The sequence below is a fragment of the Melospiza georgiana genome, chromosome 4, assembly GCF_028018845.1.
Source record: "Melospiza georgiana isolate bMelGeo1 chromosome 4, bMelGeo1.pri, whole genome shotgun sequence".
Classification (NCBI taxonomy): domain Eukaryota; kingdom Metazoa; phylum Chordata; class Aves; order Passeriformes; family Passerellidae; genus Melospiza; species Melospiza georgiana.
In genome coordinates, this window is record NC_080433.1 from 9,914,405 (window position 1) to 9,938,799 (window position 24,395).

General features: G+C 42.5%; 1 protein-coding gene across 6 annotated transcripts in view; it reads right to left on the reverse strand.

Annotated features, from left to right (window-relative positions):
* CALD1 (caldesmon 1) overlaps window positions 1–24,395 on the reverse strand; it is a 162,172-nt gene that overhangs the window by 4,985 nt on the left and 132,792 nt on the right. For all 6 annotated transcript variants that reach the window (XM_058022072.1, XM_058022074.1, XM_058022073.1 and 3 more), the window contains 9 exons: window positions 20,911–21,057; window positions 19,593–19,923; window positions 13,751–13,887; window positions 11,895–12,144; window positions 9,566–9,706; window positions 3,344–3,387; window positions 3,170–3,248; window positions 1,730–1,858; window positions 671–766 (listed from right to left, as the gene is read on the reverse strand). In XM_058022072.1, the coding sequence (XP_057878055.1) occupies window positions 671–766; window positions 1,730–1,858; window positions 3,170–3,248; window positions 3,344–3,387; window positions 9,566–9,706; window positions 11,895–12,144; window positions 13,751–13,887; window positions 19,593–19,923; window positions 20,911–21,057 (1,354 nt within the window). The remainder of the gene's footprint in view (window positions 1–670; window positions 767–1,729; window positions 1,859–3,169; window positions 3,249–3,343; window positions 3,388–9,565; window positions 9,707–11,894; window positions 12,145–13,750; window positions 13,888–19,592; window positions 19,924–20,910; window positions 21,058–24,395) is intronic.

Below are 24,395 nucleotides of genomic sequence, written 5' to 3' on the forward strand. Positions count from 1 at the left end.
TCATAAAGTGCAGGTGAAAAAAGAAAAACACTTGGCAGAAAAACACTGCACAAGGATACAGGCAAAAATCAGTTCTTTAACAAAATCCTGAAGTTGAATCATTAACATCACAAACAATTCTCCAACATGGATATTTAGGTTCCTCATCTTTACCCTTCCCCACCACACAGTTACCTCTTCCTGCTGTTTCCCACATTCCCAGTTTATTACCTGAACAGCATTTTTTGCTCTGATTCTTGCTGAACTAATGGGCAGGCTAAAGGGCCTTCATAAGGAGTTACACTTAGGCTCATAAAGAACTAAATTATTTCAGTTGTGTTTTAAAAGATACTTGGAAGGTTTTTACAGGGCAAGGGCCAAACTCCAAGTATATGTGTGCAGCCTGGGGTCTGTGGCTGGTGATTTCTAAATTAATGGTAAGCCTTTCACAATAAAGGCTTAGCAGTAAATAAAATCATCCTCTACCAGAGAAGTGCTTCTCTGAGCTTTAGGGTGAGAGCTGCCCTGTTTCCCCTCCCCATTTTTTGGCTACAAGGAGCCAGCAGCCAGAGGGCTGTGAGCTGCCAAGAGGACACAAAGCAGAGCTCCTCCAAAGGCTGGCGGAGGAAGCACCCCCTGCCCCATGAGAGAGCCCACCTGCTGAAGAGTTGGCTGTTCCAAGTTTACTTACAGAAGGTTTTGGAGCAGGGGATTTGTTGCCCTCTGGGGTCTTGGTCAACCACTCGTTGATACGACTGGAGACACCAACCTTCAGCCCAGCAGTTTCCTGCAAAATGGTAAAATTCAATCAGAAGACTTTCAGAATGGCTTTTACCCTGTTTACCATGGTTTAGATTTAAAAGCAAAGCCAAGCCTGGGTTTAACAGAGAGGTCATCACTGAGCCTAAGGCTTGCTCAGAGACATCCTGTGTGCTCTGAAAGTTTTGTCCCTATGAATTACACAGTGTTGCTGCCCTCTATTTTCAAAAATTGTATACATGAACTGACAAAAACATCTCCACTTTACTGCTACCCCAGTATATAAATGTCAGACATAAACATGCTGTTTCTACCACTAGCCCAAACTCCAAAAATCTTTAGCTTAATAGAAGAGACATCAGTTCAAACCTACTTTTTTTCCTCTTGTGAAACTAATTTTTTTCAAAAGAAATATACAATATAGAAGTGGCCTAAAATTTAAAACATTAAATCTTTAAAATGCAAGAACAAATTACTAACATTTAATTGCTATCTGTAATAACCCACTTCAATCCACAGCTCATCTTTTTGCCTATGATAAATGCCCAGCAACTCACATCAATTTATAGAAAGAAAATATTGCTTTAAGGATTTACACAAAAAAGATAAAGGTCTCACAAGTACTTCTATGAATTATCTAGAAAATATCATCACTATCCTGCCTATTCAAAGCTCTTCTGCTCCCCAGAAGAATTTTGCCCTACTCAAAGAATTTCTTTGTACTCTGCTTGAATGACCCAGATGTATTTTTCTAAGATATCTGATGTGGCTCTGGAATGTCTCATAACTGAGCTCAGTAGGTCACTGAATTCTTCCATTATACTCAATATTGCAGCCCCACCATCTTGTGGCTTTCTGAGGCCTTCGGGATCCTTTGGGATACCCTTCACCAGTGATGCCAACAGGAGCAGACAGGAATATGAATGCAAGGCCAGGTCCTTAGTAAAAAGAGCATAATTCTTTATAATTGTTAGGCTAATTAAACACATACCTTATTTGGTGTTCCTGTCCCAGAAGGTGATGAGAAAACATTCCCTTTCTCCCACATGCTCTTGATGTTACGGACGCCCTCGGCCGGAACGTGCAGGTCGGAAGCTTTAGGTCTTGAAGCCTTTGCACCCTGGGGAAAAATTGGGGCCAGTTGGTGTTTGGCATTGAGAGCTGGATTTGCAGGGTGGTTTGACCCTGGGGAATGCAGCATTTCCATGTGGCTCTAGCACTGGCCATGCAAAGATGAGTACCCAGCTCAAGAGGTGCCACTGAGACTCTCTCACCTTTTAGATTTGCAGTTTCACCCTTGATACAAGCAGATGTGAAAGTGGCACTCCCTTATTTTTGTGTTTATTACCTTTCTAAAAGCCATGGCAAACCTTAGCTCTGCACACAACTGATCCAAGGATTTAAAATCTAAGCTTATACGTGGCTCCTGGAAGCCTGAGCTAGGGAATCCCTTTGCAAGGGCAGGGGGAAAGTCTGTTCTGTCATTCAGCATCAGACTGCTCCATCTGCCCCAGACAACAGAACCTCAGCATTCTAGGGGTAAATCTCAGCAATTAAAATGGTTTTAAAAATGTGTTCTTTTGAAGAGTGGAGAATTGGGTGTGAGCTTTTGGCTGGTTTTGGGGGGGAAATGTGTCTTTTGTATGGTTACTAAAACCACTGGCCAAATTCTCCTCCTCTTCCTCTTTCTTATTTTCAAAATTCTTGCACCTTTTTTCATATCATTGATTGGATGAGAATAAGAACCTGTATGAGTGATGCTTTGCCTCGCTCTCATTGCAAAGCAAGGCAGATTTGGCAACTTGTGGACAAATCAAAGTCAGCAAAGGAAATATTTCAAGTCAGATGGCAGCTGGATACAGTGGTGTCAATCTCCTGTTTTACCTTGGGGACAGAAAAAGCCCTCAGTTCTGGCTCTTAGCCACAGTTGTCAAAATCACCTGGGGTCAAGTTCTGCATTTTAATGTGATTTTGATTTCCCTTTTGTCACTGCTTAACTGGTTCTCTGTCTTTGCCAAGGAATTTCACTGTGGGGTGGCAGCCAGCAGCACAGAGCCAGTTCCTTGTTCTCCTAAATCAGCTGCTAGGTCATCTCTGCTCAGGATGACCATCAGCTCTGTGCTGACAGGGCTCTCACCAGCCAAGCAGGGGATGTGACTGTCACTCAAGATGCTGGCTGAACCCCCCAAAGCTTCTGCCAGCTCACAAAACAGTAAATTACAGCGTGAAAGGGAAGACCTAAATCTGAGGTTTTGTTTAGATGCATCTCTAGATGTTGGTTACAGATGTGCCTCGAGCACTTTGTTCTTGAAGTCACATTAAAGAAGAGTTTGTGATCAAAAACCCTTGCAATTCTTGAACAGCAAAACAAAGGCTGATTAAAGGCCCCAAAGCCATTAGTAACAAGATCCATTTACTGGAATTTACTTACACCAAGTGCACTAGTGTATTGCTCAAGTCTACTGTCAATCTTGGAGACAACTGCTGTTGTCTGGGTGGGCTTCATTCCACTGTAGGAAGTAAGGAGAAAAAAAAAGGCAAAAATTATTATTCCATCCACTTAAGCCCTGCTGTTTGAACAGAACTTACTGTTTCTTTGCTTTACCTCTTTTGAGCAGATTTATTCAAAAATTCTGTTCGCTCCTCTATCTAGAAAAGAGAGGAACAAAAGCTTTAAGTTTAAAGTTCATAAAGAGTCAGCCTGTGCAAGGCAAGCCTGAAACATCATTTTATATGTCAAAAAAGTCAATCTGAAAGAGATGCATTCCAACACAAATTTCACAGACACACACAAAGGTTTTATAGACAGAAGCCTGTTATGCTACAGATTCATAAAAGTAGATATATTTTCTGCATGAATTTTTGCATCCTACACATTTCCTCAGTGCCTCATACGTCGCAAGAAAATAAATGAACAACGCAGAAAGAAGAAAAGGGAAGAAGTCTATCTCATGGAAGGGACTTATATGCACAAAAACCTATGTCATCCTCAAATCTCCCACACAAGAGCAAGTATAATAAAGTTTTTGCAAATTTAATAAAGTTTTTCTGAGCTGAGAGACCAGACTAGGCCAGGTTTGGAGCTCAGCCACAAAGCCTCCCTTACTCATGTCTTTGGAGGACATGATCAATTTGAATTTGGGCTCCAAAAAAACCCACCAGTGTAAACTTTTCTCATGTTCAGGATACTACTGAATCAGTATCTACAAGCTGTTATTAAACAAACTGGTATCTGACATTTTATCATGTTTTTCTACTCTGTAAATACAAAATATTGTGATACCTCCAAGGAGGACGACTCATGAAAGTCTCAAATGGCTTCTGTCAAATCTCTCAATACTTTGAAAACAAAAAACTCTATCCCTGAATAAAGTTTTAAAACATTTCCCTTTGGGTAGTGGAGGGATGGGGAGTGTGTGCATCTATTTGTATTCAGGGTCAAGAAATATTTTCATCAAACTTCCTCAAGTTTTATCAACATTGCATTGTTCCACTTCTCATGCCAGGCTCTACAGTTTCACTTAAAAGTAAAATACATGCAAGCAGCTCCAGGGGATTGAAATTATTAATAATCAGCCTGGCTGGATTCCTGGGGATTCCCCAGTCTCAGCAGGGGCTCTCCATTTTCAATTTACCTTAACCGTGACTGCTCTGGCACTCGTGCCTTTAAAACAAGGCAATGACAGCCATTCCTTTAAATGGTTCTCTTCAGTGCCTTTAGCATCCAAGGCTATCCCAGAACACCAAACCCCACAGCAATCCCATCAAAGGGCATGCACAGTTTATTTCCCAAGCCCTTGCAAGCAGGCAGTTCCCATGAGTGCAGAATTTGCCAGAGGAGCTCACTGGAGGAGCTCCAGCTGCCACCCACCCAGCTCAAAGGCACCTTGAAACTCTAAAACATACATACAGTTTACAGAGTCATTCCCATCACCAGTCTTAGCTGCCAAAACACGAACTAAAAGCAGTCCTGAGTGCAAAGATGGGCTTTGCCAAGAACAAATCCCCTGTTTCAGTGGAAGGATGTCACAAGGTGGCAGCAAAAGACCGGCAGGAGCAGGAGCCCTGCACGCCCACAGGGAAAGATTACAGCTCTCACCCAGAGGGGATGGCAATGCCACAAAACGAGCAGGGAAATGGTTCAAAAGTGACCAAACAGACCGAGGATGGTCACTTAAAACACATGGCCTCACTTCTGCTATGGTACAGTAGGAGTTTCCCCAATGCTGACTTCTGGGTCATAGCCAGCAGTGCAGCAAAATGACGAGTTACTCCAGCAAGAGCCTCCAGCTTATCCCCAGATAAACATCACTGAAACCCTGGTGGGCAGCAAGGACAAATAACAGGGACTGTCTCAAAGAACCAGGACTCAAGGGAACTGCCCAATAATTCACTGATAGGATCTTCACACTCTTTTTATGTCCAAGCAGGAGAGATGCTTCTGCACAGGCTCAAGCGGGCACTGGGGGAAGGTGGAAAGGAACAGGAACATTTTTCTTGTGGTTAGAGTAAAAACTCAAAAGTGGAGTTGTTCTTTACCCATTGGTAACAGAGGTTCTCAGTTACCAGTTATCACTGTGTATTACTCAGTTATCAGCTGTGGGATCAGGAAAAACTCAGGGATTGCTCAGAAGAGGAAAATGGAAAAGCAAAAGCAGAAAATAAACAGGAAAGAGTTATGAAGAAACCCTCAGAGCTGAGCAAAGCCCTCTGGCTGGGGAAGAATAGAGGGATAAAATACCTTCTGCACATTTATGCGAGGATTTATTCTAGAATATCCTCCTCAAAAGGTAGCAGAAGGAGACATTGAATACACTTAGAGCAAACAAACCTCTACACGTGTGTATTCAACATAAAAGTCAAACACATTTAGACACCACAGCAACATCTAAAGGTCATTTACCCACTGCACATCACACAAACTCCATGCAAAGAATTTAAAACATTTGGCACATACAGTAAACAGTATGACAAAATAGATCTGTAAAAAAAACAGGCAAAGCAAGGTGGTTAACATAAAATTCAAGATGTTTTCTCAGTTTTCAGGAAATAAGAATTATCATCTTTTTACTGCATTCATCTTATCAGGTTCTTGTTAAATAGCTTGGACTATGTTCTGTGACCATGGAATACTTTCAGAACACACACGTACTCAAAAAAGTCAACTCTAATTAAATTATGAGCAGAAAGAATGAGTTAACACACAATTTAAGACCATGACTTGGGAAACAAAAACCATTGGATATTCCCAGTAAAACTTGTTTCATAGAGAGGTATTACATTGATTCATAGGAGTTTTAAACTGTGTATTGGATATTATGAACTTGTAAATGGATCTATCTTCAAAAAAAGTATCAAGGAGGAAGTGGAATAAAAAACAAACACAGAAAATCCTGTATTTTAATTTTGCCTCCTATCCAACATGTGGAAGGACCTAGTGGGAATCCACTGGAGCAGCAGTCCCTGGTAGAGGCTTCTCCTTATCCCGAGTGGCTCACAGAGTTTCTTGCTTCATTAAGCACAGCTCTGCTTTTCCCTGCTGTCAGCAGCACCTGAGCAGAGGGTGCCAATTCAGCTCAGTTTACCTTCCAGACCCCAGTGCTGCCACCAGCATCAAAGATGGGGGAAAACAAATGTCACATATCCTGCTCTTACCATTCTGTTTTCCCTCTGCCTCGAGAATAGCTCATCTAGGGAGAACTGATTGTGTGGAGTATAATTCTCCAAAGACAGGGATTTGGAGAAAATCCTGCCATTGCTCCCTCCCCTCAACACCTAACTGCTTTTCCATTTCTCTAGTGGTGGTATTCATCCCCAAGAGGAGACTTAGTACTGTTCTTTCCTGATTAACCCAGAGAATAGAATAAAAAGACTCAATAACCTTCCTTCTCAAAGGAAATATGAGGAATGAACTTGTCTAAAAAGCAAAATGATCAAAGATTTTTCAGGAAACACCATTCTTTGAATGCATCACGTTTTGCATTAAATAATTAGGGAAAGGACAAGCTAGAGGCAGATGGGAGAACAGCAGAACCTGTTCCAGGCTTTGTCCTTATTAAAAAAAAAATTAAAAAAAAAGAAAAAAACAAGATACAGGACAGAGGCTGAACAGAAGTTTGGTAACACTGCAGCCCACAGGGTGTCCACCCAGCCCTGAGAAATCCAAGCTGCTTCTGTCCCTGAGCTGGGGATAAACTTGGCCTGTATTTACTGGTCTTGTTTTCTTTTCACTGTCCCCTCAGAAGGAACTAACCCTCGAGCTGTCACTGAGAGGACTCCACACTGTGGTATCTCTGCTGAAGTTTTGCCTCAGGTTTGAGGGAAACACTCTATTTACCAGTTAAAACAACAGGAGCTGCCAACACTGTGATTTTTAGATGCCAGACTAGCCAATCACAGCAGGTTTTCCTAAATATAAGCATACATGTATATTTTGTCCATGTTCATGTATGCACATGTACATTTGGGCATCCATGAGCTGTGTCATACATGGGGAGGAGCTGCACATCTTTGTCTCTCAGTTCTGGGTCTGCAAGCCAAGCCAGCCCATGGCCTGCCTGGTGGGCAGATGCAGCACCCATGGGATGGCAATATTCCACACTGCTGCTCAGTTAAGCTCCCTTCTTCCCTTTGCTCTTGTAGTTCCCTTGGCAATCAGCACACCCTGCTCCCTCATACCCACCACTGCTATGAACTTCTTCTTCCCAAAAGCTTATCACATCAGCAAGGACAGGGAAGGAGTAAAAAAGGTGCTTTGCCAGATTGTTACCCAGGAGGAGTCAGAATGTGCACATGTATCATGCATTATTTTTACACAGAGCCTCCCTTTTTTCGGTCTTAATTCCAACCACCCACCCACCCCTGTGCATTTGGGATTCTCACATGACTCATGGCAGATCTGAGCTGATACATTCATCACAGGACAAAACCTGTGCCAGATGCTTTACAAATCAAGAGATAAGTTGGGCAGTGCAGAGCAGACAGTGAGAGAGCTGCATGCCAACCAGCTGAGACCAGCCTGGGAAGTCAGTCCAAATTAAATCCAAATTAAAGGTAATAAAACAGACTTTCTTCTCATAGCTGGATTTTGACATCAAGTTTCACATCAGGTTAATAAACTCAGATTACTCTCCCCGCAGCTCTTGACCACAGGATTCCAAGAAACAGTTTGGGGTGTGAACTTTTACAACATTACACATCTACACTGGCCACCCACAGACACTGGGCTGGAATCTGCAGAGTATCGCCAATTTCTCAGAGAGAGAAACAGAGAAAGGAAAAAATGTGTAGAGCTCAATATATCAGGTTTTGTAGCAAACAACTTGTATCTAACAAGTAACAAAACCCAGCATAAATAAAAAATGTACCTTGCAGCCTAACAACATTTAATAAACATCAACTTTCCTCTGAAAATATACTTAGAATACTGTAGCATGAGTACAAAAGGTATCTGAAAGCTTTCAGCCTCCTGCCAAGTCCCACGTTTTTTCACACTTTCCCCAAAACTAGGATCTATATCCTTTTTACTTTGTGTTTTCAAGTACAATTTCCTCCATTCTGAGCCTTCTGTGAATTAAAGCTCCAAATGTATGTCATAAAAGGCATCTCAATAAACAGAAGAAAAGGAAGCCCTCCCAGGAGGGCTGGGAAGAAGCTGTACATTTACAGTGTCTGTTATGGACATCATCTTTAGCAACGAAAATGGCAAGACCAGGTTTAACTAATCACAATAAGTCATGAAGCTTTGCAATCTTTGTTTACAACTGTGTGCATTCTGTCCCAGTATTTCAGGTTCAAATGTTCAAAAATATTTGGACTCAGTATTTGCTAGAACTGGACCCAAATTTCCAGATTGGATCAAAGTGTAGGTAAAGCTAATTTTGCCCAAATGCAATTTTTCACTCAATAGTTACAGTTTTAATCTCAGGGAGATCAAATTCATGGTTCAATGAGCTCCTACCTGGTTCTTTTCTCTCCTATTTCCCACTAAATAGCCTTTTTGACAAATGTTTTGGGTTTTTAAATGACTAATGACACAAAATGCAAAAAGGAAAAGAACTTTGAAAACATTAATAGATCTGCAGTTTGAGATTGAGCTGAGAAAGCAACTGGACTGAATTCCAAAAGAATACTCCCAATAATTTCAGTGGGGCCAGGATTCCTCTTCCACGCTGAAAGACCATTTAATTGATTTATCACACTTCTAATATAATATAGGCCACAAAAGACCATTTAGAAATCCTGCAGCAACAGAAGGGTGAGGTCTGTAATTTTTTGTTATGTAAGAAAATGAAATCCAGCCCAGCACTTCTAGATGTTATTTTTAGGGGGATTAGACATAAGCTAGAATTCCCATGCAGGTCAGTTACAATTACTGATGATTAGGATGAATATGCTTAAGGACAAAGCAATCTGGCAAGCAAGACAGTAACTGTGCATGTGGAAGGAGGGAGAGAACATTTGTGACTTAATGCTCTTAGGAGATCTGTTCCAACCTAAATGATTCTGTGATTCTACTCCAGTTCACAAAGCACTCCTATAATAAATTTAAAACAACACAGTATCACTGTTCTAAGTTTCAAAAATCATTTTCTCTTGGAGGTGAGGGTCCTTTTTGGAGATTCTTCATCAAGAAGAGACAGCTGCCAGTCTACTCTCTATTTCTAAGCAGGAACTCTAATTTTCAATCATCCCAATGAGTTAAAGTCTTTCAGCTAGAGGTTTCAGGTTAAGTCTGTCAAAGCATTTTCCTGGGTTTGATTACAAGTATTTCAATGTTGCTTTTGATGCTTTTTATGTCCTGTATAGATGCTAATGGGAAGGTTACCTTGAGAGATGAACCTTTAGGACTCAAACATTTAAATGGCTTCTTGTCTTCAGACACACCATCTTCTGGCATCTTTTGGCGCTTCTCAGCAGCTTCAGCCCTTCTTTTTTCGATTTCTTCCTTCATCCTCCTCTTTTCCTCCTTGAAAAATATGAATGGTTACTCGTTCTTTCAGAATCTACGTCGCCATCACAGGGCTGTGCAGCCCTGCAAACATTTACCAGATATTTCTAAATACAGGCTTTTATGCCAGTTGAAAAAGTTCAGTGATCTGTCTGAAATTCATAAAGATGTTAATGCCAATCCATGCCAGGAAGACAATTAGAGTGTGCTGCTCTAGTGGCTCCTCACAGTAAAGTCACCAAATATACTGCCATAGAGTTTCACTTAAACAGAGAAAAAGGCTCAAGCTCAGTTTCTCTGTGTTCTCATGTGTCATATTGGTATTGTTCTCGTGTCCCTCTACTCCGACACTCATTGTGCCAAGGTTAATATTTAACATGAAAAAAATCAGTATGTGGCCAAGAAACCCAAGATTAAATGCTTGTAGCTCTCCCTCCAGAGATGAGTTTTGCTTCATGAGCCACAAGTCAAACCAGAAGCCCTCAAAGCAACACCAGTGTGAGCACTGGTCAGTGGGGTCTGTGCAATCTTGGGGCATTGTGCAATCTTGGCATCTGCTGAGTTCTGCTGCAAAGAGCTCAGTACATTAAAGGAACTGGCATTGAGCTGCCAGATACTATCAGTATTATTCATTTACCATTTATTTTCCAAACAACTAGGATTCCTAAATGATGCACCAGAGACTTGGAAATCCTATTTGTAGAGTCCCTTGGCAGAGGAAGTACAAGAAAACAGATGTGTTGGATACTCAATATTTAAATAGACAAGAATATCTCCCTAATGAGATCTAGCCCATTGTAACTATATATAACATTAGCATTCCAACCCATCTGCAGCAGATAAATTTTGACATGCACTTTGTAATTCAATCTGTATAATGCACAAAAAAAAAAAAATAAATCTGTGGCTATAGCACTGGCCCAAGATTCTGAATCCCCAAGAAGATAAGAAATTTGCAGCTATCTCTGAGGAAATCCTGACTCATAAAAGCAGATTTTACAGCCCTGCCTGTCCTAAGGCTAGAATTAGAACATTTTTTCATACCCTGGGTGCTGTGGTGTGTTTTTATCCCTAATGGTATGTTCTGTTATTGCCTAAGTTAATGTTTTGGTCCAAATTATACCCCCCCATCACTCCATTGTCAATCTACCCTGAGTTCCCTGTCAATCCTACCTGGTGCCAATGCCCTGCTTGGAATTCCCCTTCAGAAATCCCCTAAAGTGAGACCTCCCATTAGTCCATGTGACCCAACATCCCCTCCATGTCCATGTGGGGTCCATGTGGCCCTTCCCTCATTGGAAGAAGCATTTGTGAACCCTATCTTTCACCCCTCCCCAGGAATCTCCAATTATCAGCTGATTTATCCCCTTGCCTTGAACAGCCCCCATTTAAAAACCCCTCCACACCTGTGTTCTGTGCCTCTGGTCCCTGACGCTTTCATAGGATAAATCCTTTTGGAAACCATACTAAAGACCTCTCTCTTGTTCTTGCTCCTGCTCTTGAGGATTATCACTTTGTGCTGCAGAGATAAAGCCCCACAGCTGTATCCCAGACTGTACTGCTTTCTGGGAACAGCCCACTCTTGGCATGGAGCCAGGAGTTGGCTGGGGAAATATCCAGCACTGCATCACCTGGATGCTGCATGTTTTACCTCAGGTCTTCACTAGACAATGCTGCAAAGAGCTGTTGACTAATGCAAGGAAAGTGGAAGTAAAATAGTAATTGTTACTATCGTATTTTCTGAAAAATCCCTTTGCTAGGATTTTTTCTCCTGGGAAGCCAAATAATCTTAGAGAAAAATGAAAATAATTATTATTTCATTTGCTTTGTTTGTGTTTTGTTGATTTGGAATGTGGTTTAAATAGTGCTTGCCAACTGGCCATTGTTTGATTAGCTTCATGTGAATTGTTTTGACTTAATGACCAATCATGGTCCAGCTGTGTCGAGGCTCTAGTGAGTCATGAGTTTTTCCTTAGTATCTTGTTAAGCCTTCTGTAAGTATCCTTTCTCTATTCTTTAGTATCATTTAGTATAACATTCTTTAATATAATACAGTAACATCATCAATTAGCCTTCTAAGAACATGGAGTCAGATCCATCATTTCCTTCCTGCCACAGGGCACCCTAAAAATACCACAAGTATATAAAAACACCACAAGTAATAATGGAATAAACCCAAGTGCAACACTCCGTACTTCACACTCACCTCCTCTCTGATTTTCCTCTCAGCCTCCTCCTGCTTCTTCTTCTGCTCCTCTTCCTCCAGGACTTTCCGGCGCTCCTCCCGCTTTTTCTTCAGCTCGCCCAGCTCTGCCGCCGCCTCCTGCTGCTTCTCCTTCAGCTTCTCCAGCTCCTCGCTCTCGCTCTCGCCCCGGCGGCGCCGCTGATCCTCCAACCTCTTCAGGGCCTCCGCGCCCGGCTTCGCCTCCTCCGCGGCGCCCTTCGCGCCAGAGCGCCTGGGAAGGCAATGGGGCCATGTTGTGATTTCAGGCTTTACTCCAGAACCTCGGGTCCCTCCCTGAAGATTCCCTCCCAGGTGTATCAATCACCTCTCCTTTCTCCCCACTGTCGGTCCTGGAATTCCAGAAGGGCATCAAGGGATTGGCAGATTCAAAGGATGCCCTCTACCCCTGACCTCCTCTCCTGTACCTGGTTGGTGGCTCCCTACCCCATCCCCGCCCCTTTGTCTGGACAGTTCCAGACAAAGCCCAACTCTGTGGGGGCAGTTCATTATAAAATAGCCCTAATTCATGCCCAACAACCCAACAAACATTGGCACCTCTGCTGATGCTGCCAACCCCAATCTTCTACTCAGCTGATAAAAGGTCATTGAACAGGCTTCTTCACAACTTCATGAAACAGAAGAACAAAAAACAAAACAAAAAAAAAAAAAAAAAAAAAAACCAAACAAAAAAAATGGAGTGGAAACTCAAATCTACATTTTGCCACTAATGCTTCGCTCCCACAGGAAATAAAGCAAATGAAAACACATCAAAAATATTTTTAGAAAATCATTGTCGTTATTGATGATGTGACCCAAGTTTTGAGCAAGGCCAATTTCCTGCTGTTCCATCTCCATCACTGCCTGTCTTTTGGCCTGAGGTCAGGGTGTCTCCAGGGTCTTTTGAGCTGAATTTTATTTTGAGAAAGTTTGTTTTTCCCGGCAGAATCACGAGGGGAATGCTGAGATACAATAGCAAATCCCATCTGCCATGCTCAGATTTCTTAAAGTGCCTGAAGAGCTTAACCTTTCCCTTGCCTGTGTCAATGTAAAAGAGGAAGAGAGATGCAGAAGGAGAAAAATTTTGATTTCTAACCTACTCATTCCTGGTTTCCTGCTGAAAGGAAGAACTTCATTTCTATTTCATCTATCCCATGCTTTTAGCAGGCAGGATCTTTTTAAATTAAATTTTCACTAGAAAATTGTTACCTTCTTTGAATTTCCTGATATAACCACGAGCCAAATATTTCCTTTAAAAAGAATCAAATTGTGATACAGATTATAAAAAGGAAGGGGGAAAAAAAAAAAAGAAAAAATATTATTTTGGCTAGGAGAGGTTTTACCTAACTGGAAAAACACTTTTCTAGAGAAGTCATTAATTTCAATGTTTGCCTTGAAATTAAGAGAGAAAGAGCTTCTCTCTTGGACATTTGAGAAAGCACATAAAGCACAACCGGATTGTGCTTTATTCTGCTAATTAAAGATAGGTGGGTAATTGGAAATAGGTTACTACAGTAAAAGTTGAGATCGGACTAGAAAAATTGAAGAACACAAAATCTAGGGTTTTGTCACTATTGGCCTCTGTGTAGATATTAGAAATAAGGAAGCAAAGCTCCAGCAGAACAGAACCAAGACTCTTGTCTCTGCTGGGGGAGGAAAGCCATTTCCATCTGCTTGCAGAGCTTCATTTTGTTCCTGCAGCAGAGTGGGGACAGCTCAGAAACTGCAGAACCCAGCGAACACCTGAGCCACTGCTGATGGTGCCAGCCCAATTCCTCCACTCAGAGCCCCAGAGACGGCCCCTGTAGCACCAGCAAGCCCAGTTGTCCCGTGGCACTCACCCAAAAGCATTCTCAGCGGGTTTCAGTTTGGAGGCAGGGGGCTCCCGTTCCCCGTTCTGCGCCTTCTGTTCAGGAGCGCCCTTCTTGCGATCCCAGACACTTTTCATTTCCTCTTTGGGGGCTTTACCTTTGTCATCCTGTGCAGAACACAGCACAAATCACAGAACAAAACACAAGACACACCAAAAAAGGAAAAAAAAAGTCAGAATGAGGCCTTCTAAATAAGAGCTGAGAAATACAAATTTCTCGGCAAGATTGTGATCTGTCTTCAAAGTGTTTATGTGCTGTAGGGCAGAAATAGTCTGCAAAGCTCTAAACTGTAATCAACTCTCTCTTTGCTGTCCTGACCTGAATTCCAGGTCCAAACATCTTGAAAATAATATTAGTGGTCTTCTAATAATATTTTTGAAAAATAAAGTCAAAGTTGGCTGTGTCCATAGGATCATGCCACCACACTACTTCACTCTGCAACTGCACCCCCAACTCTTCCTCCCACTGCAGCATCATTCACCTCTTGCTTCTTAAGACTGCAGGTTGCAAACTCTCTGGGACTTGCCAACACATTTTTAGTACCAGTTTTAGGGCATTGGTGCAATAAAAATAACACATAACCTCTAACAAATGTCAAGCTGGTTTGACAAAGTTTATGCTCTTTTCAGTGTCACAGCAGAGGGAAACTTCATTACTGTAAGAAAAATGGCCAAAACACAAAATCATCTTTATATCAGAGCAAAACTTACTCTGACAAAAGGCACAGTCCTGGTTGGTCATGGGTAGCATTATCAAACATAAATATTTAAATCTGTGAAGAATGAAATGCTCTGGAAAACATGAGCAAAAATTCCCTTTATCCTTAAAAAAGTTTTGTCTTATGATTCTTAGTAGTAATCAAGAATATTTTGTGCATAAATTTAATTCTACAGTATTTCTTTAGAGTTATGAGCTTGAAGTATTTATGAATACCACAGATGGCCTGACCCCAGCATGCTGAGTCATGGCTAGATGCTGGTAAAGGAGAAAGTGAACTGATTTAAGTTATGCATCCTCAGGTAGAAATATTCTCTCTTAGTTAAGACTACCAGCCAAAACCAACTTTCAACAGCAGATGAAACGTTTACCTCCAAAGTATTTATTTGCTTTCTCCAGCTCTGTGCTGAAGGAAGAAGAAATACCTTCTGTGTAGAATTCAAATGGAAACCTTTAGAAAATAAACACTTTGGAAGCCTGTTGCAATCCCATTTGCTAACTAGAAAGATAAAGAACTTCTGTAACTTTCCTGTCTGCAACACAGCTGCTCTTAAAGGTGTCTTAACATGAACCTTGAAATGAAAAATTAGAATACAGCTTCACACCCCTAATCAAAAGAAATTTCTGTTCTTCCTCATCAAAGAGGAAGAACATACATCCATCCATCTCAACTCTTGGAGAAGCAAAATCTTTACCTACAAAGGATGAGTTCAGAGCCTTCAAAGCCAAGATCCTCCTAAGGCTGGTGCAGAGTGAAGCCCCAGAGTCAGAGCCTGACTCTACCTGAGGCCAGTTTGCTGCTCAGAGAAGCCGAGCAGTGGATGCCACCATGGCAGAACATGTTAAAAAGTGAGCACAGGAAGCTTAAACCACTTCAGCAAATTTGCTGCTGCTGGGCACAGCCATCAGAGGCATTTGACCTGCTCTGAGAGCAGATTTTCCCATGCTATCCTTCCAATAAGGCCTGGCAGCTCCCTGAGGGACAGGAGGGGAGCTCAGCTTCCATTCTTTGGCCATGATGCTGCAAGAGAGGGCCTCAAGGAATGGCCCTGCTGGGCTGGGGCAAGCAGGGCTGTTCATTTATCCTGCTGAATGCCACCAGACAGCAGGATCATCTTGTGGGCCTTCCCAACTCAAATGGGTGATCACGTTCACAGCAGCAATCTCCCAGCCCTTCAGCCCCACTCAGGGTGATGCTGAAACTGTCTGTGCTGACTGGTGCAAGATTCGTCGTGCCAGGATGTCTGTCCTGGGGTTTTAGGAGCATAAGATTTCCTTTTGCTGAGATTTTCATCAAGACCTTCCTAAGTCTTATTTAAAAAGCCAACACTTCCAGCTGCCTTATGGATTCAGGTCCACTGGGGAGGGTTGTATCTCTTACATCTTAATTGAAATCTCTGAGAAAACTAATATTAAAACAATATAGCTTAAAAATTAATAGGTTAGGAAATAGCATTTCAGAGGCCAGTATGATTTATGACAATGTGTCTGCATTTGAGAAAACCATTAACACAGCTTGGTCTCTTCATTCAAAAAAGATGGTAAAACAAGATATTACAGAAACATTTCACATCTTTTGGGCTCAATCCTTCTCCTAGTAATTTTAATACCAAAGCAGCAATTGATTAGCAAAGAAGCAGCATCCTTTGTATCTCATTCCAAAGGCAGGCAACAAAATAAATTATTTACTTTGTCTCACTGCCTAATTACAGACTAATCTAGCTTCAGCTGAATTTAGAAAGGACTCCTCTTGGAGCAGACAGGTGATATTACCTGAACTGAAATAGCTCACGTGATAAATCTCATAAATCTTGATATCAAGCTAGAACATTACCAAAGGCATGGTTAACAAATTTCCAACTTTATATTTATATTTTTATATTTTTCCACACTGCCTCTTTTCTGTTCAATTTTTATGCTATTATTTGAGAGCTGAGATTTCTGAATCTTGAGTTTGAACACCTTCAGACTGAAGCAAATCAGTTACTGAGGCTGGGGCCCATCTGGCAGACCTGATTCCCCACTTAAGCTCAGTTATTTGGGGAGCTAAAAGCTGTGGGCATCTGGCTCTGGGGCTCCCCTGTGGAGTCAGCTGCCACCCCCAAACACCATGAGAAAAGCAACTGCTGCAGCATGTCTGGCCAAACTGGAAGCAGGAAATACCAGGAGTCTCACATCATGAGAAAGCTTGGTCTTGTGAGCTTCTCAGGTCACTTTCAAGAACGAAAAACTGCACAGAAGTTCAGAACAAGAGACAAATTTTTTCTTGCCAAATTAATCAAAAAACCTGAACTCTGAGGTCCAAAGCAAAAGCAAAACCTGATTATGCAGATACATTCTGTTCCCCCAGAGTCTTGTTCATGGAATACTGGCATTCTCTCAGCTGCATGCACATTCAGAAAGAGACCTCACTGAATTTGTGTGTCCGGGAAAGAGGGGGGAAAGTGGAGATGGGAGCCTGATCTTGCCTGGTCATCAATTTTGTTCACAGGTAAAGAAGCAACAGCTGAGATTTTCAAGACATTTTGAATGCTCAGGACAGGTATTAAGCACTGAACTAGAAGTGGGATTCTATTAAGTTGTCTCAGCTTCAGCAGCCAAAGATGGAAACACTAAAAATCACAAGCAATTTTTATAAGTCTTGCCAATTTCCTGGAATAATCCACCCAGTGGGTAGGGTTTGAAAGCATGATGAGAGCTCCAGGGAGAGCTGGCCAAGTTCTCCAAAAGAACAAGCAGGACAACTGTGTCTCGAATTCCCACAAATCAAACTCTGTGGTCAGCTACAGGCTCCTCTTTGTATTTACTTGTGATATTCAAAGACTGCGTGCAAAAGTGAATAGTAGAAATTTATTCTGTCTTAATATAATCCATCCCTTTTTTGTGCAGCTATTTACGCTGCTCTCTGAGGGTGAGCTGAGCATGTTCCAAACTCATCTGCTAAGGACCCTGCAGTGGACCCTCCACAACCCTCAATGGTCCCAATCTACTGGATAGACAGAAATCTGTGCTGTGGCTCCCTTTAAGCCACACAGACCTGTCTGAACCCAAATGGGTCCAAATTTCCAAGGCTCTGAGCAGTGTCCTCTAACCAGGATCAGGGACTGGTTTGAGATCTGCTGCACTGACCCAAAACCACTGCACAGCACTGAGCATGGCTCCCTGTGTCTAGCTGCACCCTGAAGAGCAAATGGTCCCCAAATCTTATTTACTTACCATACAGTAAAACACCATGGCACCAGCTCCTGTGTCTACAGTGGAAATGCAATGCAGTAATTTTGGTGGATTTTTCTCTTCAAAACAAAAGAAGAATCTTGGATATGCACAGTTTAAATCATGGGGTGTTGCAGCTTGCAGGGGAATTATTAGTTAAGGCAGTCTGCTGGCCAAAGGACCCAGATTATTATCATTATGATGATTATTAATTATCATGATGATGATGATTATTAGAGTAGGTTTTGTTCATAGGGGAAAAAGTTCACAGTAAAGTGAGAGGAAACCAGAGAAGGATGATTAGTTGATACTGTCCTGAAAAATTCATCCCCAGAGGGAAAACCATACTTGTGTTGTTGACTGAACTGAGTTTCCTGAAATATTTGTTTTAAGACAAACAGGAATTGGTCCTAAAGCCCCAATAGAACAAACTACTTAAGAATTTACTTAATTTTAAGCACTTAAGGAGCTTCATCCCTATTTATTTCAGCAGGATTACCCATGTTCTTGAAGTGGAGCACAAGCTTAAGTACTTTGCTGAAGAATCAACATTCACTTATAGGTGCCTTATTTGTTTTCATATCTCTAGTTTCCCTATCACATGTACATCAGTGCTTTATGAGTTACCTGATCTTGTACGGAGGTAGCTTGGGGCTTCTCTTCTGGCAGCTTTTCCTTTTTAGCTTCCACTTTTTCTTCCTCCTTTGTTTTTGGGTTTTCAATAATTTATTTATTTTTTTAACAAAAAACCATCGCACCTGTTTGCATTTTTTGTTTCTCCACGCTGTGTTCACGTACCAATCCAGTGTGCAGCCACCACTCCATCAAGTGCTGCTGTGCCCACACCTCTGTGTGCAGCTGTGCCCCCTCCACCCTCTCCAAATCCTCCCAATTTCCCCCCTTTGGGCCTTTCTCCCTGGTGTGGCATCATGCTCACGTGTCCAATACAGAGCCCTTTCTTGTGATTGCATTTAGCGCACAGAATTCCTCACACACTTCTACAGGTGCTCATAATACTTTCTGCCAAGATGTGTCTGCCTCCACCTCATGGGTTACTGCATTAGGCCAGTTTTTATAGCAGCTGAGGGGGGAAAAAAAAGCAGCAAAAGCACATGCAGAGGTCTGAACATGCAAGGTTTTCTCTGAATGAGGGGCTGAGGTCAGGCCTGTTGTGCACTGAATTATTGGTAAGCAGGAGGGGATTTATTTTTAAAAATAGAGAGCAACAGCACAAGTGTTAGTAACTTCATACAGGACTAGATCTGTGAGGAAATTCCAATTCAATCTGTTCTTGCATTACATTTCACACAAACCACAGGTGTCTTATTTTGGTGCAAAATGCTTACTGTACCTGTTTTTTTAAGGCAGCTGCTTGACGTTTTTCTTCTTCTATTTTCTGTTCTTCCATCTTTTGTTTTTCCTTTAATTTCTCTGCCTCTAGCTTAGCCTTTTCCTCAGCTGCCCTCTTTTCCTCTTCTGCCTTTGCCCTTTCCTCAGCTGCCCTCCTTTCCTCCTCTGCTTTCTGTTTTTCCTCAGCTGCCCTCCTCTCCTCTTCAGCTTTAGCCCTCTCCCTTTCCTCAGCTGCCCTCCTCTCCTCTTCTGCCTTTGCCCTCTCCTCAGCTGCCCTCTTTTCCTCCTCTGCTCTCTGTTTTTCCTCAGCTGCCCTCTTTTCCTCCTCTGCTTTTAACCTCTCCCTTTCTTCTGCTTCCTTCCTTTCTTGCTCAGCCTTTTCCTCATCCCTGAGCTTCTCTTTATCTGCAGCATCAGCTACACTTTGCGTCCCCTCTGGCACAGCATCTGTATTGTTCTCTGCTTTGTGTTCCTCTGCATTTACAGTTACTGCCTCTTCTTTATCAGTGGGTTTTTCTGCTGACGCATCTACCTGATTTTCCTCCTCCTTGGGTTTCTCCTCCTCCTTGTCTTTTTCTTCTTTTTTCCCCTCTTCTTCCCCATCTTGCCTCCAGTTGTTCCTCTGGTAGGATTTGGTAACTGTTTCAGTCTCCTCTTTCCCCGTGGTCGCGTTTTCTTCCACGTTGTTCACTTCTCTCCTGCTGGGCGCTGACAAGCTCCCGTCTGTGATCGTGGGGTCCAATTCCTTCTGCCGTTCCAGGGCCTCCTGCAGGCGCTTCTGGCGCCTCTCCTCCCGCCTCGCCAGCCTCTCCAGCAACGCGGCTTCATCGTCCAAGGAGCGCTTGCTTTCCTCTCCTGCCACGCTGGGCGAAAGGGACAGGCTTGCATTAAAAAACACAACCCACAAAAAGTCTAACAACGTACGCACTTCACTCTTTCTAGGAAAAAAGCTTGTATCGTCATTCCACAGGTGGAAAACTCAACAGGTTACACACTTCAAAATTTAGCTGCTGTTTTACTATCTATATCCATTCTCCTTGCCTTAAATAAATTGCTTCTTGCACTCAGGATTTATTAGCACTAGCCATCACAATTTGGGCGTTTTTTTCTATCAGTTGCGTTATGGCCATTGGAAATCTGGGTATATTGTTTATATTATTGTTTATATTATTGTTTATGTGAAAATAAACAAATGATGGACGGACAGGAAGGCCAGCTCTGGACAGACAGGGAGCCCACTCAGCTTTGTGACATGTGGGTGGTGATAGCAGTGATATGTTGTAATGGTTTAGGGGCCAGCAGTGGCTGGGTTGATGGTTGGACTTGATGATCCTAAAGGCCTCTTCCCACATGGATGATTCCACGATTTCAAGTGTCACCTCCTTCCATGAGCTTTCCTGCTCTTTATACCTGCCTGACACTGACAATGCCAGGTGAGTGCTGGGGCTCACACTCAGCACCTTGCAGGAGTGTTGCAGCCACAGCTTGAGGACTGGGTGCCCCCATGGTGCCATGACCCCTGTGAGCAGAACCAGAGCTGTGGTGTTTTGTGAGGCCAGATGCACCCACGCCTGAGAGAAGCTGACAGCCTCCATGAGCCCTGGCTGAATTACCCCACAGACAGCCTTGAGGACACCTGGATATGTGCCATGAGCCAGATGTGGGATGCTCCCACCCTACCACGCAGACACAGCCAGGCTGACCCTCACTGTGTGAGGTCCTTCCTCACTTTAAGGATGGCCAAACCCAGCACTTCAAACTCAAGCACCACAGCAAACCTCTTCCAGGCCCTTCTTTACTCTGAACAAAAACTACCATTGGCTTGCCAGTAAACAACATCAGACATTTACCTGTTCTGGGCATTGACCTCAGATTTCTCTGTTGCTTCTCCTGAGAGATCTCCTTCCTCCTTTTGCCTCAGCCTCTCCTGCCGAGCCCGCCGGCGCCGTTCCCTGGCGGCTTCTTCATCATCATCATCGTTCCTCTGGTAGGACAGCCTGCAACAGGGAAACATTGGTGCTATGGCACATTGGACACTGAAAAAAGTCACAAAAAGCAGTTTTCTAGAGCACAGAAGGCATGGCTACAGTGGCTGCTCCATGTGCTGTTGTGAAAATATGCTGTGAAATTGAGATACACCATTTCTAAGCCTGGTTTTCTTTTCTTTCTCAGAAGAGAGCTTGAGAAAATAGTCCCTGTGAAAGCAGCAGCCACATCACACTGGCTCCTAGAAAACACCAAATCCATAAAAGCTGAGCTCTGTAGCTAAGCAAACATTCTCCTAGCCTGCACCATGATCCTGTTGGAGCACTCACAGGATTTGAGCAGACTTGATCAAGCCCACGTAACTGAAACTGGACTCAGCAAAGCAGCTTTTCATTAGTCTCCTCTAAACATCACATGCTGAAAACAGTGACAGAATTCTACATTTTAAAGACTAGAAAGCAGAGAGACACAAGTATGACAGCAGTGTTTGGTTCTGAGTGCCAAACATCTGACACCCACAAAATGTTTGTGAGCCCGGAGCCCTGCCAGGCCAAATCACACAAGATCTCTGCTGTGATGAAAGCCTACAGCTGAGAACCCATTGTATTCATCTGCCCCAACAGATGATTACATTCAGTTTCATCCTGCTTGAAAAGGAAAGCAAGACCTTAAAATCCTAATAATCCTGTGTCCCATTCAAATCTTTGCTGAGGTTATTACTGTGGGAGATAAAGGGAGAGGCCTGCATTCCTCTTATCTTTTTGAGCAGGGAAAGTGAATTAGGAAGCTAACATGTGTCAGACCCAGTCAGGACGTTCATTTACTTTGCTTCTGGCAGAGGTCTGACACATCATGGTTAAGAAGCCTCTCATCTTTACATAGTCACGTATTTAAGTTAGCAGTGCAGCCATGAACATAGAAAAAAGCCAGAGTTCTGCACTTACTAAAACCAAGTACAGATAATATTAGTTTTGCAAACATTTGAACATTAAAAGCAACTAAATTTTGATTTAGCCATCAATCAGGCTCTTTGGGGCCAAACCTCTCCCATCACCATGTTCTGGTACTACTTTTCTCCATTGCTGAAAGAAGGGTCAAAGTATAGGTTCAGCCCAGACACAGTAACTCCAATTTTGCTTTAAGAATTCAAAGTGCAAAACATGGCTGAGCCACTTGCCAGACCTAGAACAGCAGTTTCATCCTCAGTGCACCAAAGAGTTTAATTTGCTACTTTCATGCTTTGCTTTAAGAGGTTTTTCTTTATAGAAACAACTCTTCTCAAAGAGAGAGCAAACCATGAGCAGCATGGCCATGAGGGAACACAGAGGGGGATGAGGAACAAAGGAAGGAGCTGAATTAAAAGCACTAAAGGTGTGATGCAGGGAAGGCAAGGAAAAGCAATTCCTGCCATTTGCAAGCAACTTGAAGAGGTATCAACATTTCATTTAGGTCTAGAACAGAAAGGATATTAGTACAATAACAAATCAATGGATTCTTTAATTTTCAAAAGAAGAAGACTGGAATAAAACTGCAATATCAAACTGACCAGACACCCCCTTCATTAGTAAGATGTTCTGGCTACAAGAAGCCTATGATCTTTTCCACTCTCAACTCCAGCTGTAAGGGCACAGGAGAGGACACACTGCTCCCAGCCTGGGGCAGCTGGACAATGGCCACAACTGAGTCAACACCCAGTATCTACAGCTCAGGATTTGTCTTTGCAGTGAGACCACACAAAGATGAAGAAGTTTACTCCACTCTCTGTACCCACACAGAGCACCCCTACACAGCAAGGAGAACAACTGCTTCCAAAAGCCTCTTTAAAATGCCTTTTTTAAACCACCAGTGGCTCAGCAAACTAAAAAAGGAAACAAAAAGAATACCCTAAGCAAAAATTCCCACAAAATCTTATCTATTAAACAGATATGTACTTCCTGTCCTTGGACACTTATCACATAGATCATCTGTTAAGAAAGCTGAAAATTTCTCTTATTATGATTTTAAACACATCCATTGCCTTGCTACATATCACAGCAGTTTCCTACAGCGAGCAAGTACACCAGGTATTCCATTAATGAGAATCACCTTAAGTATTCATCTCTGTTCACCAGCAATCATGAAATCTGCTCAGTAACCAGGAAACACTCATAAGGAACAACTAATTGCAGGGTTTTTTTTAGGAGATGTGTTCCTTGTTTTCCTCCCAGTTGTGTTAACACAATTGGGTGTAAGGGGTGACCCTCATTCTCCCACTTCAACAGATCTCTGCAGCAACCACCACAAGCAAAATCAATTTTGGAGCTCTCTAAAGCTTATCTTCCAATTGCCTACATCTTTTGACATCCTTCAGCAATAGTAAATAAATAATGAAAAGTATGTCTCCAAGATTTCAGCTGTCTTTATCAGACAGATGGAAATCTGATGGTCCGCGCTGGCCTGTGCTGTTTCTCCACCCTTGGAGAGCAGCCTTGCTGCCCAGCACACACCCAGCAACTCAATTAAACTGAACTTATATCCATTTGTGGCTTTGCAGGCAAGTATCTCTCCACAAGCAGCTGTTCCAGCTGTCTCAGGCAGTGAGACCACAGCACAGCATGATCTCCAAGAGGCGTGCCAAGCCTGCTGATAACACTCCCTTGTGGAATATTCAGATCACAGAATATTCTGAGCTGGAAGGGACCCACAAGGAACATCAAGTGCAGCTCTCAAGGACTGAAATCCCAGACCTGAAGAACTCAACAACAAATCTCATTAGTATCTGAGTAAGTCTAAAAATGCTGCCCTCAGATTGAAGGGGGGGGACTTTGAGTGAAAAATAAATCTGCTGGGTTGGGAACACAGGAGATGTGGCCATCTGCTTCAGGCCTTTTCCAGAGAAATACAGCACTCTGCATTTTACACCAAACACTGAATTTATGTAAGGTTATAACCCAGCAAGAAACTTGGTAATAGCTGGGATGATCATGGGGCTCAAAACCATTTCATACAATCCAGCTTTAGCTGGTTTCCACTTGAAACCTCAAATCAGCCCAAGCATTATCTAAGGCACTTTGGGTTTGGAGTTCCTTGCCCAGTACTAGTACATTATTATTATTTTCTGAATTATGACAGCACTGAAATTTCCTGATCAAGCTCATGGGCTCCTACATTAGGCAATTTATGAAGACTGGGCAAAATCTGGTCCCCATTCTAAAGAGTGTGCATTCTGATTAAAGAGAAACCTTATAATTTGTAGCACAATCTGCCTTCAGAGAGTCAAAAATAAACCTGATGAACCTAAATTCTTTTTTTCATTTTTCACAGGAGTAGAAAAAAACCTGCCTAATTTGAGCTGGATCCCACTACTCCA